Source organism: Macrobrachium nipponense, chromosome 13 (assembly GCF_015104395.2).
Source record: "Macrobrachium nipponense isolate FS-2020 chromosome 13, ASM1510439v2, whole genome shotgun sequence".
In the NCBI taxonomy this organism is placed as follows: Eukaryota; Metazoa; Arthropoda; class Malacostraca; order Decapoda; family Palaemonidae; genus Macrobrachium; species Macrobrachium nipponense.
The window spans coordinates 101,160,164-101,176,171 of NC_087206.1; the positions used below are offsets into that span (position 1 = coordinate 101,160,164).

The following is a 16,008-nucleotide window of genomic DNA, read 5'->3' on the forward strand; positions in this document are numbered from 1 at the left end:
CCAAAAGAATTCTTTGCACAAGTTAATTGTAGGAAACCAAAAAAAATAGCATAGGTTCCCTAAGGGACAATAGAGGAAACCTGGTGAACTCAGAGTTGGAAAAAGCAGTTATTGAATAAGTTTTTTACTAGTGTTTCCACAATTGAAGACACTACCTCAATGCCAGAACCTGTTATTAAATATGAAGGGGCAGAAATGTTGTGCAAAATAATATTTACAGAAGAGGACATTAAAAACATAATAGACAAACTCAACAAGTTCAAATCTCCTGGCCTGGACTGGATTCATCCAAGAGAAATTAAAGAGTTAAAAGAGGATATAGTTCCTCACCAAAATAAACTCTACAGAAAAAGTAGAGAACGAAAGGTAAAAAAGGATGGAAACTAGGTAATGTGCCCCCAGTTTACAAAATACGTCCAAGAGAAGAGGTTGGAAATTATAGAACAATCTGCCTAATGTTGGTCATTTGCAAGATTTTTTAGTCCATAATTGCAGATCAAATTCTGGGTCAAATTCATAGAAACAACTTCTTGTTAAACAGCCAACATAGCTTCAGACAAAACGAATCCTGCTTTTCAAACATCTTGGAGTTTTTCCATAACATGCTTGGTATTTATGACAGTAGTAGAGCAATAAATATAATCTACTAAGATTTCCAAAAGGCCTTTGACAAAGTTCCACACAAGAAACTAATGACAAAAGTTACATCTTTAGGAATTGTAGGAGAAATAGCAGACTGAATCGAAGACTGGCTAACTTTTAGAAAACAGGGAGCCGTAAGAAATGGTGAAGAATCAGAATGGGCAGATGTGGCAAGCGAAGTTTGTCAGGGTTCTCTCCTTGGCCCTCTTATATTTTTTATTTACATTAATGACACTGACGTAGGCTTAACTAGCAGGATAGCCAAATTTGCAGATGACACCAAACTTGGTGTAAATGCAGCAGACCCAGATACAGTGGAAAGTTTAAGAAATTATCTAAAGGAAATAGAAGAGTGGTCAAAAAGATGGCAAATGCCTTTTAACTTGGCTAAGAGTAAAGTGTTATAAATAGGAACAAACAACCCTCATGCTGCTTGGGAATGACATAAATGGTGTAGAACAAGAAGAGAACCTTGGAATCATTATTACCAAGGACTTGAAATCCAGAAAACAGTGCATAAAAGCTGAAAAGAAGACACAGAAACTAGTGGGATACATAAAGAGGCAGTTCAAATACAGAAACAAGGAAACGGTGCTGCAGCTCTACACATCAATAGTTACACCTCATCTTGAATATGCAGTACAATTTTGGTCACCAATACCAGAAAGGACATAAATAGTTTAGAAGGGATACAAGCAAGAGCCACAAAGTTAATTCCATCCATCAGGCAAATAGGTTACCAAAGACAACTAGAGAGCCTGAACATGCATGGCTTAGAAACACAACGATTGTGAGGACAACTAACAGAAACATTCAAAGTACTGAAAGGCATAACAAAAGTAGACAGTAACCTATTTACGTTAAACGAAAACCAGACAAGAATAATGGATGAAACTACGCCTGAAGAGATACAACACATCCCATTGTGAGAACTTCTTTACATACACGATGTGTAACAAATGGAATAAACTGCCACCAGAAGTTGTAAACAGCAAGTGTGGAAGAGTTTAAAAGAAAGCAAGACAAAATCGTTAGGACACTGTGAATGAACAGTAAACCTGCTCCAAGAGATAAGTGAGCACATGATGTCTCCTCAGATGGACTAATAAGTCTTTGAGACATCCTAATCCTTGTAACTCCTACAGACTTACCAGCTTTGATGGATGATTATTCGCCTGTTTCTTTCACACTCGATATGCCCATATCACTTATTTTTGTTACGGTAAAATACCTATCTAGTAACAATTGCTTTTTACAATCTTTTACCACTGTAAAAGTAACTCAGCTCCATAATAAGTACACTGGCACCACATTCAGCTTCTGTGTGCCTTCAACTGTTTGTTTAAACGACTTTCTTGTGAAAAGTTATTTAATCTCTCTTTCCTTTTCTTGCTTGCATTCTTTACTTATTACTTATATGTTTGCAAAATCCTCATGTTTTTTTTCAATTCTGCCATTTGCCAATAACAAGTTGATGTATTGTGGCATAATTAATCTTTTCCATGCACTTAATCCAAGTGTAAACATGTCAACAATCATACACAATGATTACTCTCACCGAGACAATCGGACACACACTATCGATTCCTTTGATTATCCTTGTAAAATGTGAATAAAACTGATTTTGTTTTCAACCTTTGCTTACTGTGACCATTTCGGTTTCCTCAGAGGGTCACGTCTCTCCTACTTCATGTAACATACTCTTTTATTACTTTACACTTTTAATTTAACTTTTGAACACATTAATAATAGAAACAATGTGAAAATGGGACTTTTTCGGTTCGCTGGAATGTATTGTTCTGATTCCCTTTTCTCCTTATAGGGATATTTGTTTCATATTTCGAACAAATTGTATTTCGAACAGCCTTCTGGAACAAATCAAGTTTGAAGTCTGAGGTAGATACTACTGTACTTATAAAGTAGTTATGCATCTATTAAGCTCACTCCAGGCTGGGCCCCATACTGAGCATAGTAGGTGTCTCTCTCTCTCTCTCTCTCTCTCTCTCTCTAAGGATAATATAAAATGTATTTGAAATAATATTGCTGTAAATATTTTTTATGATAAGAGCATATTGTACAATATCTAAAATAATTAGCAAATACTATTTTAAATATGTACATCTGTTCAAGCAACAAACCATGTTAGCCACAAGAAATCGGTTTGTCACCACCCTTCACTCCCCTTGCTGAAGAGAGGAGTTGAAGCTACCGAGAAGCAGATTTGTAAGTTGTATGGAACATAAAAAGTTCTGTAACATTATGGAGGCAACACTCACCTGCATCAAGCCAGTTCCAGCGCATGATGTGTCTATTCTTCAAACTCCCCGTAGGTATTGAAGAGAGGAGAGAAGGGAAAGAAAAAACCCGTCATCTCACTCATTCCCTCCTCTTTACTATTATCTTAGGCAAGATATGAACTGTCCCGTCAAGGGCACTGGATAAGCTACACTTATTGATCAGCCACCACTGGACCAAAGGAGAAAAAAAAAGTGTGACCTGTGGGCAACATTCTTCAGACTATTAATTCCCACAATAAAAGCCGTAAGTACCTCATTGAACAAATTCCTTGACCTGCTATGAAGGGCATAATAGCTTGAAGATTGATCTCTACATAGATGACAAGGAACATCCATCATCCGCTACCAAGGGAACGTTTATTGGACATTACTAGGGTAACGTCCATCAGCCATCAGGTATGTGACCAAAAGCAATTTCACAGATGTGCTGAATGGCCGTGGGTTAGGTCAAAAGTCTGTACACAGGCGCGCAATGACAAATGACGTACACATGAAACCATCTGGGAGGAAGAGAAGCAGAAACATGTTACTTCTGCCTTGATGAGTCACGACCACTGAAGGGGAACGACAAACATATGACCTCCTATGAGAAGAAGGGACACGTCCATGAACAACATCATGGCCGTCGCCTGAAGCATGTCCATGGACGTGAACAACATCACAACCTTCACTTGAAACATGTATGCAGACATGAGTAACAGATGAGGAAATCCTGGACCAAGCAGGCAAACGAGAGTTGAAATGAGAAGAACATCTTGAGGGCAAATGAGTGACTTCTGAAAGATAGAAGGGCAATGATCATTTTCCACAGGAACATGAACATGTGAGAGAGGAATACATCTACATACATGACGGGGGAGACACTTCTGTGGGAGGAAGACAACGACACAGCTCTCAGGAAACACATCCAAGGATATGTAAAATCGCTCATGTATATTTGAGGAGAGAACAACATCCTTGGCTGGATGTCCTTGAATTACAGGAAGGCGATTGTCGAATCTGGTCACATCCGTGTAAATCGGGAACAAAGGTGACTAAGTCACAAACATGAGCATCGAGGAGACATTTATGCTGGAAACATTTCCCCAAACATCCAGAATCTCTCATGTCCAATGAAGGAAACTGCATCAACTCTGGCTACTTCAATCCAGAGAGATGACAATTACGAAAGGATCTCTTCTTAGACTTCTACAGCAACCAGAGGGCTTCACCAGTGCATTCACATATGAAGAATTTCCAAAGAAAAGTGAAGAATTTCCAAAGAAACTCCAATGCCTGTGGTAGCAGAATACGTATTAAACTTCTCTTGAAATTAACCATGACATCACAATCCTACCAGGGGTCTTACAAAGCAGACTACTTCAATTTTACAGAAACATAAAATACTTGTGTGTAAGAATGGATTTATCATACAGTGAAACAAAATTCTAATCACAGGTATAGTCCCTGGTTATTTCATATGACTAATAGGAGAACCAAGGCAAACATCAACGGATGAAGAAACATCAGGGGGAGACGAGATGCCGCAGCAGCAGATGAAGCCACCTTGGAGAAGTTGTCTGTTTACGAATGGTACCCCTGAATGATGACGTAAACTTTGCAAGTCACCACACAGATACGGCTCTGAGGCTTGAAAGAAACACACTGCCATCAGGACTGACTGGGTTCTGAACTCCCATTACAGCACCAATGAGCATACCAATAATGAGTGAAGTGGCAACTCTGGGATAGAGAGGAGAATGCAGAGGATCTCCCAAGATCTGAGCAGAACACGCAGCCGACTGATTTCAAGGTGAGAAGCAAGGCTGACAACTGTCGAGCCTGAAGAGAAACAAATAATATACTTACCCTCAGGAAAAGAAGAAACCTCACATCCTGAGAGGAGGAAAAGAAACATATTACTACGTATATGTAAGGGAAGGGAGTGAGCTGTATGACTTACCCCCCTTCCCTCACATGACGGAAAAGAGATGAGATGGAAATTCTGACTGGTCCTGAGCAAGTAAGACAGTTCCCAGGTTATTTTGTTTTGTTTTTGTTTGTATGGTGTTTTTACGTTGCAAGGAACCAGTGGTTATTCAGCAACGGGACCAACGGCTTTATGTGACTTCCGAACCACGTCGAGAGTGAACTTCTATCACCAGAAATACACATCTCTCACTCCTCAATGGAATGGCCGAGAATCGAACCCGCGACCACCGAGGTGAGAAGCAAACACCAAACCAACCACGCCACTGAGGCGCTTGTCCCCAGGTTATGGCGGGGGTTCTGTTTCTGGCAGGGCACTGTAGGCTGAAAATCCCCTTAACCCGAATCATCATCATTATATAAAGGGAAAAAATAGCACTTACAGTGCTGGAAGTCCAGGTTACAGCACTGTAAAGCAGGTAATGGCACTGAAAATTGTGGTTAACAGAGATATGAGGCCGGGACAAATACAGTAGTACCTCGAGATATGAAATTAATACGTTCCGAGGCGCCTTTCGTATCATGAGGTTTTCGTATCTTGGACCACATTTTACATGTAAAATGGCTAATCCGTTCCAAGCCCTCCAAAAACACCCCAGTAAATTTCATAATAAAGCTAAATTGACCTATAAACAATGAAATACTACAACAATTTGGACCATTCAATACCTAAATTAATAAAAAAATGCAAAATATAACCTGTAAATAAAGTGTATATTAGTGTACATGGTAACAAGAAATATACTGTACGTAAAATGTGGAAGCTTACTTTTCGAGTGAGGCTACATACTATCCAAGGAAGATTGCTTCTGCCTACTTTTCACAATGTTCCTGTGTGAGCCTTTTCGGGGGGTGTCTTCTACAAATGATTGCACTTTATGAAAAGCGGCTTTAATTTCTGCCGTTTTTTTTTTTTTTTTTTTTTTTTTTTTTTTTTTTTTTTTTTTTTTTTTTTTTTACAGAATTTCAACTTTCTGTTTTTTATCACTTGGTTCTTTTTTTGCACCTCATGACTCTGTTCCCCTGGTGTCCATCAAAACCCTGTTCAACCAAATGCTCTCTCTGCAACTGATTGGGGTACTGAATGTTCGGCTGCTGACCTTCAACATAAACTGAAGTGCCTTGATTATACGTACTGGTATGCATGTTGTAAATGATTGGTCTACACCCTCTGTTCAGCAGGGAGTGGATATTCTACCAACCTTGCAAAGTTTCCAGTTATCCCATGAGAGAGACCTTGATCACTTATCCCATGTGAGAGATCTTGGTCACTTTTTTTTTTAAATAACGTACACATTGACGATCCCAAAAACGAATACTGCGTGCGTACTATAACAATGCTGGTACCGAGTGGCCGAAGCACGCCACCACGTGTGCATAGTAGATGCATGATGGGAGGGACGCTGGCCAATAGGAGAGAAGGATTTCATGGCCGCGACTAGCATCAGGAACCAATGGGAGAGCAGGAGGATGGTGGCAAGTCTACTAGTACTAAGATGGCGGTGTGCGGCGCGATTTTCAAAATTGTTATCCGGGCGAATCTCGGACTTTCAGAAACCTTTCGCATCTTGAAAACTTTTCGTATGTAGAGCCATTAAATTTTTCGTATTGGCTTTCATATCTCGAGTTTTTTGTAAGTTGAGCCTTTCGTATCTCGAGGTACTACTGTACGTTGACACTCACAGGACTTCTTATGCTGGAAGGAGAACCCAAGATACAACAGAGAAAAAAAACATGGGCTAATGTAAAAAAAAACCAGCTTGGGTAAGAGAAGAGCAAAGCAAACATCCACTCTCCAAGGCAGTTGAAGAAAGACTAATGCGTCACTAGGTTCAAGCGTGGTCTCTGACTTGCTTCGACTGAAACTACGTATCAGATGCCAGATGCCACAGATTCCTTGCATTTAAAATTTTTATTGTTTATAAAGAGTTTCAAGTTGGTGCCAGAATATTTATCCTAATGATAAAACTGTCTTTGTATGAATAAATCTGGATCAGGGTGGAATACCCTTATACAGCAAAAGTGCATGGTTACTGTTTTACTGGCAGAAAATCTAAAACCATTAACCTCAGCCTACTTTACTATATTATCAATGCAGAGCTGAAGGCGGCGTTTAGCCACTGCCATTCTTGTTGCTGCAAAGGAAATCGAAAGATCATCAACAAAAAGGGTATATGTTATATCTGGGGGAATTATTTTGGAAACCCCACTGATTGCCCAGGAGAACAAGGTTACACTTAAAAAACCTCCTTGCAGTACTCCTCCTCCTTGATTGAATACATCTGACATTGTTGCTCCAACCTGTACCTGAAATAACTTATTTTTTAAAAATGCCTTAATAAAGAGGGGTAAATTGCCTCTCAGGTTACATTCATAAAGGACCCTCAAAAGGCTATATCTCCATGTTGTATCACAAGCCTTCTCTAGATCAAAGAAAAGAGTGATGTGATGCTGCTTCTCAGCAAAAGCTTCACATATTGAATATTCCATTCGAAGCAATACATCAGTTGTGGAGTGCATACTTTGAAAACAACACTGAGCAGGCAACAGATATTTACCCCGTTCCAAGTACCACATCAATTGTGTTCACCATTTTTTCCATGATCTTAGACAAACATAATGTCAATGCAATAGGACAATAATTTTCTGTCTTGAATGGATCTTTTCCTGGTTTTACAAATGGCAGTAATCTTAACATCTCTCAAAGCTTGGGGAAGATATGTTCTCGGTAAATTCTGTTAATAAGGCTTAATATGAAAAGTGTGATATTTTCAGGGGTAATCTTAATCACTGAATATGTTAAATCATCCAGTCCAGGAGCTGATTCATTACATTTATTCAAAGCTGATACAAATTCTCTCATTGTAAAAGGAACATTGTATTGCTCATGTCTTAATGTATTAAAATCAATTTTGACCTGTTCCATTAGCTGCCTTTGAGCTGAATAGGGTCTATCATCATTTGTCTTTGCAACATTAGCAAATGATTAGCAAACTCACTCGCCACTAACCAGGGGTCTGCTACCTCACAACCATTGATCTTGATAAATGGAGGTTGACAGGGAGTAAACTTGCCTGCTATTTTTCTAACTTTCTTCCAGACTAGAGTTAGATGAGTTTTCGAATTTAGTGAAGATATGAAGATCATCCAAGATTCTTTTTGTGCTTTTTTTTATTTCCATGCAAAAATGAGCTCTTGCTTTTTGAAATTCAACACAGTAATAGTACTCACATTTTTGTTTGCGGTATCTGGTGAAAGCAGATCTCATAGTTATATGAGTTTCATGGCATTTAGGAGTCCACCAGGTAATTAGTCGGTGGATAAATATGCCCTAAGTCCTTGGTATAGATTGAAGACCAGCTGAGAACATTATTGTATTCAAAAAGCCAAGAGCATCATCTACACACGGAAAGTCATCAGCAGTCATCTATTGAACTGTGCTCCTGGAATCTTGCCCAATCAGCTTTACCAATGTTCCATTTAGGTAGCTTTGAAGATGGAGGGCTTGATGCTACACTCACCACTACTCGAAAATGGTCACTGGTAAAGCTAACATTTATAGCTCTCCAATTAATGTCAATAAGGCAGTCATCACTACACAGATAATTCAATTGCTGATAACGTGCCTGTTTGAACATGAAAATGTGTAGATTCCCCAGAGTTGAGGATCCCCACATTTTAATCTTCTATGATGGAACCTAAGCACCTTCCTCTTTGACTGGTGATGATGTCACCCCAAAGATGGCTTCTGCAATTCATATCCCCCAAAATAACAAAGGGATGTGGTAACAGTTGAATAAGAGATTTAAATTCATTAATGGGGAAGACTTCACTGGGTGGTAGATAGAGAGAGCATGCTGTATATTTTTTCTGCAAATGGATCTGCACACCTATCACTTGCAATGCTCATTGGATACTAATGGGATTTTGTAGGGTGTCATTTCAAACATACAAAACTACACCACCATGGCTTCCAATATTTACGTTATAGGTGGAGTGATAGGCTGTATACTCTCATGGGCTGGGGCACATATTATTACCAATCATGGCCTTTTGAGGCTGTTAAATTGCAGCCTATTTTAAGAGCTTTCAGCTTACTGCCTTGCTCCTTTTTTCTGGAAGGAGACCAATTGTTTATGGCTGTCTTCCTTTTTAGAGGGTTATCAGTCTCAAGAACACCAAACAAAGCTGGTGCTGCCTGAGGAGGGGTGTGAGGATCAGACATTGGTGCATCCTCCAAAGCATCAGAAGCACCATTTACAGCTGGTACAGCCTCCAGAGAGGCGGGAGTGCCAGGTACACCTGGCACAGCCTCCAGAGGGGCAGGAGTACCAGAAATCACTGGCTCTGCTTCCATAGAAGCAAGAGTGCCAGAACCACTGGCACTGCCTCCAAAGAGGTGGGAGTGCCAGAATCAACTGGCACTGCCTCCGAAGAGGCAGAAGCACCAGAAATCACTGGTGCAGCCTCCAAAGAGGCAGGAGCGCCGCCTCCGAGGCACGAGTACAGGTCGTCACTGGTTTTCTATTTACATTATCTCTGGTAACATTAACATTTCTTCTTCGGTTGGCAGCAACACTAGAAAAGGACATTCCTTGTCTAATGTACTGATTCAATACTCTTTCTTTTGTCTCTTTAAATGTAATTTGGTTACCCTTCATGTTTGGATTTCTTTTTCCATGATCTATACATCAAAATTAAGTGAAGATGATGGATGATTGTCTCCACAATGTATACATCTGGCTTGTTTATTACATATGCCATGCTCTGGTTCACTGCATTTGACACAAGTGGCAGGCTTGCCTTGTAGTTTCTGTCTACAAGACCCTAACATATGTCCGAATTCTTGACGATGAAAAAATCTCCTCGGTCTTGGGATATATTGTTTAACCTTAAAACGTAACCAGGCTGCTTTGACTATATTAGGCAATCAAGTAGAATTGAATGTAATAATTAAATTGGAAAGTGGGACATAGACTCCATTTATCTTCTTCATTCTTTCAATTCTTATCACACAATTCTTATCACACCTTAATCTTTTCATTCTTATACAAGCTTTTCTTCAGAGTGCGTCATAAGTTGGGGTGCATGTATCATTCCCCTAGAGTAATTCCAAAAAGCATGTACTGCACATTCTACTTTAACTCCTCCGAGGTGTGATAATATTTTTAGTTTTTCACTTTCTTTTACTGAGGCAGATTCTACCGTCAGCTTCCCTCAGCCTTCAGAAGAAATCTTAGGCTCTCAGGGACAACACTTCACGATATCCTTATACACATTTAAAATATCGCAACTAGATTCTTCCAGATTAAAAGTCAAATATTTATCATTAGAGTTTTTGAATATTCCCGTCCTATTTCAGATACTATATTTCTGCTCAATTTCCCTTTACTCAGTATTGGAGCATAGGGTTTCAGTGTAATTACACTGGAAGGTTTGTTTGATTTTTCCAGACGAAGGTTGCTTGTGAAGGTTCCAGCAGTCATCAACAGTGCCGATTGGCTACCATTAAAGGGACAAGGGGTACTTGAATCTTTATTTGTACTAGTTATAAAAATTGAAGTAAGGAGAGAGACGAGAGAAAAAACTGAAAATCTTAAAAAGGTATCAGCCTTTCATGGAGTTTTTTCTTCCACTAATGGCACAAGTGAGAACCGACTCACAAATGTCTGCGTCCCTACCCTACCAACAGGGGATGGCACAACATGATTAGAGTTGCCCAAGTGTAAGCCAAACCCGCTTGATGGGACCAAGAGTATTACAAGAATACAATCATCCCCACCCTAACCCCACTATGGGCAAACTGGATAGAATGCCGAGAGTCCTATTCCTAGAACCAGACCCTCCTGGAATCTCTGGTCCAGCCCTGAAGAATAGTTCCGTCCTTGAGCTATCAATCTGATAGCTCTCAAGTCAAAACATTATCAGGTAGTTGATGGTCCTACCACAATTCCCACTGTTTAGCTTCAGATATATACCCAGTCCCAGCTATGATACCTTTTCCTATTTATCAGGTCCAATAAATTGTTGCAAAGGTGGAAAATTCAACAGAAATTAAAGCAAATTAAATATATAATGATGTATGGGAACAAATTCCTGGGGTTCAAGAGCTCCCTCACCACGTCAAGGTGGTCCCAATTCGAGGGGGAATAACAATGAGAAAAGTCACTTCATGGATCAGAAAGTTGGCCTAGCATGTACAATGGGATCTTTCTTTGGCATCTTGCTTCATGTTCCTGGATGCATTCTGAACAGTTAAAGGCTATTTATGATTAATGAGTCTCGTTAAAGCTTTATGAAAACACTGTACTTTCATGGCATCAGATATTCTTTCAAAAATTATTTTTCTTCTGGTCTCCCTGGTTGTACAAGATGCACATACATGCAACACATTTTTCTCAGTATTTATATCTACGTTGGCTTTTCACATATTCCTCCTGCTCTCATCACATCATCTGCATTTTGAGCTGGAACAACATGCAAAATTTATTTTTGACTTGTACTCTTCCACATTAGCAGAGTTTATAAATTTGTATCACCTTACAACTTCTCAAGTCTATCCCTCTATACAAACCATCCTCAGAAAACAGCATATTTACACACTTCTTCCAATAACTTTCTGACCCAGAGAGCTTGTTTCACTCCAGGACCTGTACTGTAGTATGTATTTTGTTTGCGAGTTCTTTGCAGCCCCTGGCTAGTTAAATGTTCATTCCAAATCAACAAGAAATAAACACCTTGTGTCTACTTACAACAACAAATATTGTACATACTATGCAAAATCAAAAGACATGGATTTTAGTTTCCTTACCTAAACTGCACTTGCTGAATAGGTAGCGAATTTCGAACAGCATTGTAGATATTTCGCAACTGTTCTTCTAACTGGTTAAGATAATCTTCACTGTCTGTCTGGACCACTAATTCTGTTATTTCTCTAACTAATGCTGCACATCGATACTGTAAAATACTCTTGCCTTCCAGACGCATTTCCTGCTTTACCTGTTCAAGAGTTACACATGCATAAGAATTACACATTCAGAGCAAGTTTCCATGTACTGTAATCCTCAGCACATCCATTTTAAGATATAAAATTAATACTAAAATATGCACATTATAGTTTTGTTTTAAATAAACTGGTTTAATCACACACTGCTTCACATCCTCTTTCTCATTATCTACTTGAGCATCTTTCCAAGTGTAGACTTCTTGGTTTACAAGGCAGTACACCTTCATTATGGTAACTGCTACTTTACTTTAATATATTCGAGTTTCAATTTTACAAATGACTTATAGAGTCTGTTATAGCCTTGGGTCCAATTGCTTATCCCAATCCCAGGAGCTCTCCAACCAATCCATGAAGTGGCCAATTCTATATTTTCAACAGCTCAATCCTTCTTGCTTACATTGCATTTTCAAGTAAAAATATATGTAATGAGTTTGTAGCAAAGTAAATCTTACTGCCCACATTCATGGCTCTGCATTTCCCTTACACAGCATTCCCAATCCAAGAAAATGTTGGTAGGCAGGTGTATACATACTATAGGTGAGTTGGCTCATTAGTCCTCTGGAAGATAGGAAGACCAACAGGCAGGTACCGTAAATGTTGGTGTATACTCTCAAGTTGTATAGTATAAGATGGCCCCCAGAATTTTTATCTAAAATGTAGATTTCCAACTGTATTCACTGTATAAGATGATGACAATGAAGTTTAACACACTAACACTGGCACTCACTGATGATAGCTTACTGCCAAAATAGTGGAATGAATATGAAAAATGACATTTCTGGGCTCAGCCGTGTCGCTCCATGAAATACGTTCCTTTAGCACTATTTTCTAAGGTAAATTATTGCTAAAATACCAGAGAACTGCTAAATTGGATATGCCAGAATATTCTGACTCGCTCATCCTTTCTAAAAGGGTGTCGGTATGAATCTGGGGCGAGTGCAAAACACTACCACAGCAGCCTCTCCAATTAGCCTTTTCCACATCAAAACCCCCTAGAAAAGGGGAGCCGTAGCCCTGCTACCTCGAAGGTAGCGTCAGGGTCGGGATTCCTTTGATAACCATTAAGAGAGCTGCACGTTATTTTTGCGTTCTGTTTTTATCTGCCTTTTTAGCTTGTGTTTGTTAGCTATGGATCGTCAATCTGCCTCCCCATCCAAGTTAAGTAGTACTGGTTTTTTGTTCGGCACTATTTAGGGAGTGATTTTGACCCTTGTGGTCCTTTTATTTAGGGTTTTGTCTGGCGTCGCCTTCGCTGACGAGGCTGGGCGCCGCCATTATGCGTTCCCCTTTGGTGTCATTCGGTTTCGCGTTGTCTTCCATACTTCGTGAACCGAGTTGTATATCAGTACTCTTATTTCCCTTTTCTTGGTTGGCAGTTTTTGTCGATCGCGTATATGCTTATGTTTATATTTTTGTTTATTTCGTGCTTTCCACGGGGGTTTCCTTTCGAGCACGTGTCTTTGTTTCGTGCCTCATCGGGTACCCACCTTTATAGTTTTACTACTTTTCATTATGATTTTGTTTTATTTCTTTTTCGTTATCATGCCTACCTCTGCCGTTCGGTTTACTTATATCGTTACAGCATTAAGCCATTCTGGTTTTGTCCTGGTTAGGGACATCCTTATCGGGTGGCCCTACCTGGGTGTTAAGCATTTTCATAGTTCTATGTTCATTTCCCTTCCCATGTTTCCCCCCCCCACCCCGTATTAGTGCATGATTTTACATTACTTTTAGTATTTATTGTTTATTTGTGTATTATTTGTGTATGTTTTCCTTTGGGTGATCGTGTCGGCTAGCCTACCCCTGCGCCTTCCTCGCGATCCAGTAATCACGAGGAGCCGCTGGGTCACGTGATTGTCACCCCTACCGACCCCCACCTTTTTCCCCTCCGCTCGGGGCCCCCACTGAGTGGGTGCTTCTCTCGCTCAGGTTGCCGCTGACGACCGACCCGAGTCTCTGCGGGGGGTGTGAAGGGGGGCCTCCCAGGCCTTAGGTCGGTGGGTGTCGCTTCTCAGCCGATTTTCTTCAGAGTTGGCGGTAGTCCGAGCGTGCTCGGCTTCTCCCGCCTCTCTGAATGTTTTCACCCTCCCGCCTTAGACATTACCTCCCCGCTCATGGCGGGTTTTCGTTCGAGCCTCTACGGCTTCGTCGAGGGTTTTGTTTTCGGAAGGTTATACCTTCTTAGGCGGAGATAATAATATAGAATTATTATTTATTTATTGTTTAGTTTTATTAGTTCTTTGAACCTCCGGGTTCATTGCCGCCCAGGATAGCCCGTTGCTAGCACCTTTGTATTTCATTCTCCCTGATCGGGTAGCTTCAATAGGAGGTTCCGGGTTACCCGGAATGTATTGTTCTCCGGGCTACCACGGTTCCGTGTTGATTTTTATGCGCTTAGCACGAGTTCCCGGGATGCATATTTTTATTTAGTCCGGGTCACTCCGGCTCAATATCATTTTTCCTTGAGCGACTCATATCTTGTTACATGGCGATACTCATGTATCATTATATTTACAGGCCACCCAATGTCTGGTTCCCGGCTGTAATGCCGTCCTCCAGGATCCTTGCGGGCACGATGTTTGCCGGGGCCATGCCCCCTGTGCTGTGCTGTTAGAGAACTCCGTGGTGTGGCATCATGAAAACTGCTTTAATTGCTACGAGTTGGTAACTCGGGTTACTTCTTCGGTAAGTCACCCGTTCCCTGTGCCTCTACCTTGAATGTGGTCTGTGTAGTAATATTGTACTTTACTAAACTTTTAGCCCTATCGTCTCCGATAGCATAGTAAGTTAAGCTCAAGGTTAACATATTTTATTTCTTACAGGCGGATCAGTCTGCAAGGGATGCTGCTCTCTCCACCCTCAAGGTTTGGGTAGGAGGGTTTGGATGGAATGTTGGGAAGTCGAAACCTTACATCCTTTCCCAGGACATGGCGGCTTTAATCTTCCCGGCAGGGAAACAAACCGCCTACGTGGTCCCGAAAGTCGCAGCTCCCATAATTGATACGATTCAAGAACTGGTATCGCAACAAGACGACGAGGAGTTACCGGAGCTTGTGTTGGGAGGAGTGCCAATTCCGATTACGGGAGATGTACCCATTCCACATGATATGGGTATTGGTAAGAGCATTGATGAGGCTAGCCTTCTAAGTCCTCAAGGGCATTCCTTGAGTACTTCTAACTCTTCCTCTCCTTCTTCTTCTAGATCATTCCAGGGTTTCACCGGGGGTTTGCCTCCTTCTAGGTTGCAACCCTCCTCGGTGATACCTAAAGTGAAAAAACTTCAGGCAAAAACACTGCAAAAAAGAGCTTCAGTACCAAAAACATCATATGGCAACCTCCCTAAAAATGTTCCGAAATCCCATACCGGAGATGCTAAAACCAGGCAGAAGTCCCTGTCGAAGCCCTCTAAACCAAGGTCAAAGGAGGGGAAATCTTACCATTCCCCTTCGAGCCCTTTACCATCAACTTCTAAGGGCCTGATACCTCATGAGGTACCAGAGGAGAAGGGGATCCCTCTCCCATTGGGCAGGACCTGTTCAACACGAATATTTTAAAACAGGTCACTAACCTTGGATCCTTAGTCAGTACGGTTACGACAAGGTTTGAGGAGGTGATTAAGAGACTGGGCGCTCAGGAGTCTCTAATTGCGGGTCCTCAGCAGGGTGCAGCAGGTTCGGCCCATCCTAGTAACCTAGTGCAAGGCCAGAGTATGCCAGACGGTTCCACTCTCCCTCCCTTTCATCCCAGTAACCCTTGGAGGGTAGCGAACTTCGCTCCGTACATTAATGGGATGTTAACGATAGAAGGCTGCGATACCAGAAGACTCGAGGACTTCGAGTTCTTTCCCACAGGCTTACAGCCCCCTTTCATCGGCTATGTCCGGCTTACGGAGGCTGCTCTTGTTAGGGAGGATAAGGTTCCGAAGGAAACTGTCATCCTTTCCAGGGACCAGGCTCAACAATCATGGGTCCGCAGTTTGGAAGAGTGGAACTGCGCGAACACTAGGATCACGGCCTTTAAGAGCCCGTTCACTATGTTCACGACAGACGAAGAGAACCTGTTACCTTTTACAACTAAGGTGGCGGAGCTTACTCT

General features: G+C 41.0%; 1 protein-coding gene across 1 annotated transcript in view; it reads right to left on the bottom strand.

Annotated features, from left to right (window-relative positions):
- LOC135225232 (calcium-responsive transcription factor-like) overlaps positions 1–16,008 on the bottom strand; it is a gene marked incomplete at its 5' end in the record, with an annotated part of 91,779 nt that overhangs the window by 16,756 nt on the left and 59,015 nt on the right. Inside the window, 1 exon segment of the mRNA XM_064264558.1 lies at positions 11,719–11,906. Coding sequence (XP_064120628.1) covers positions 11,719–11,906 — 188 coding nt within the window.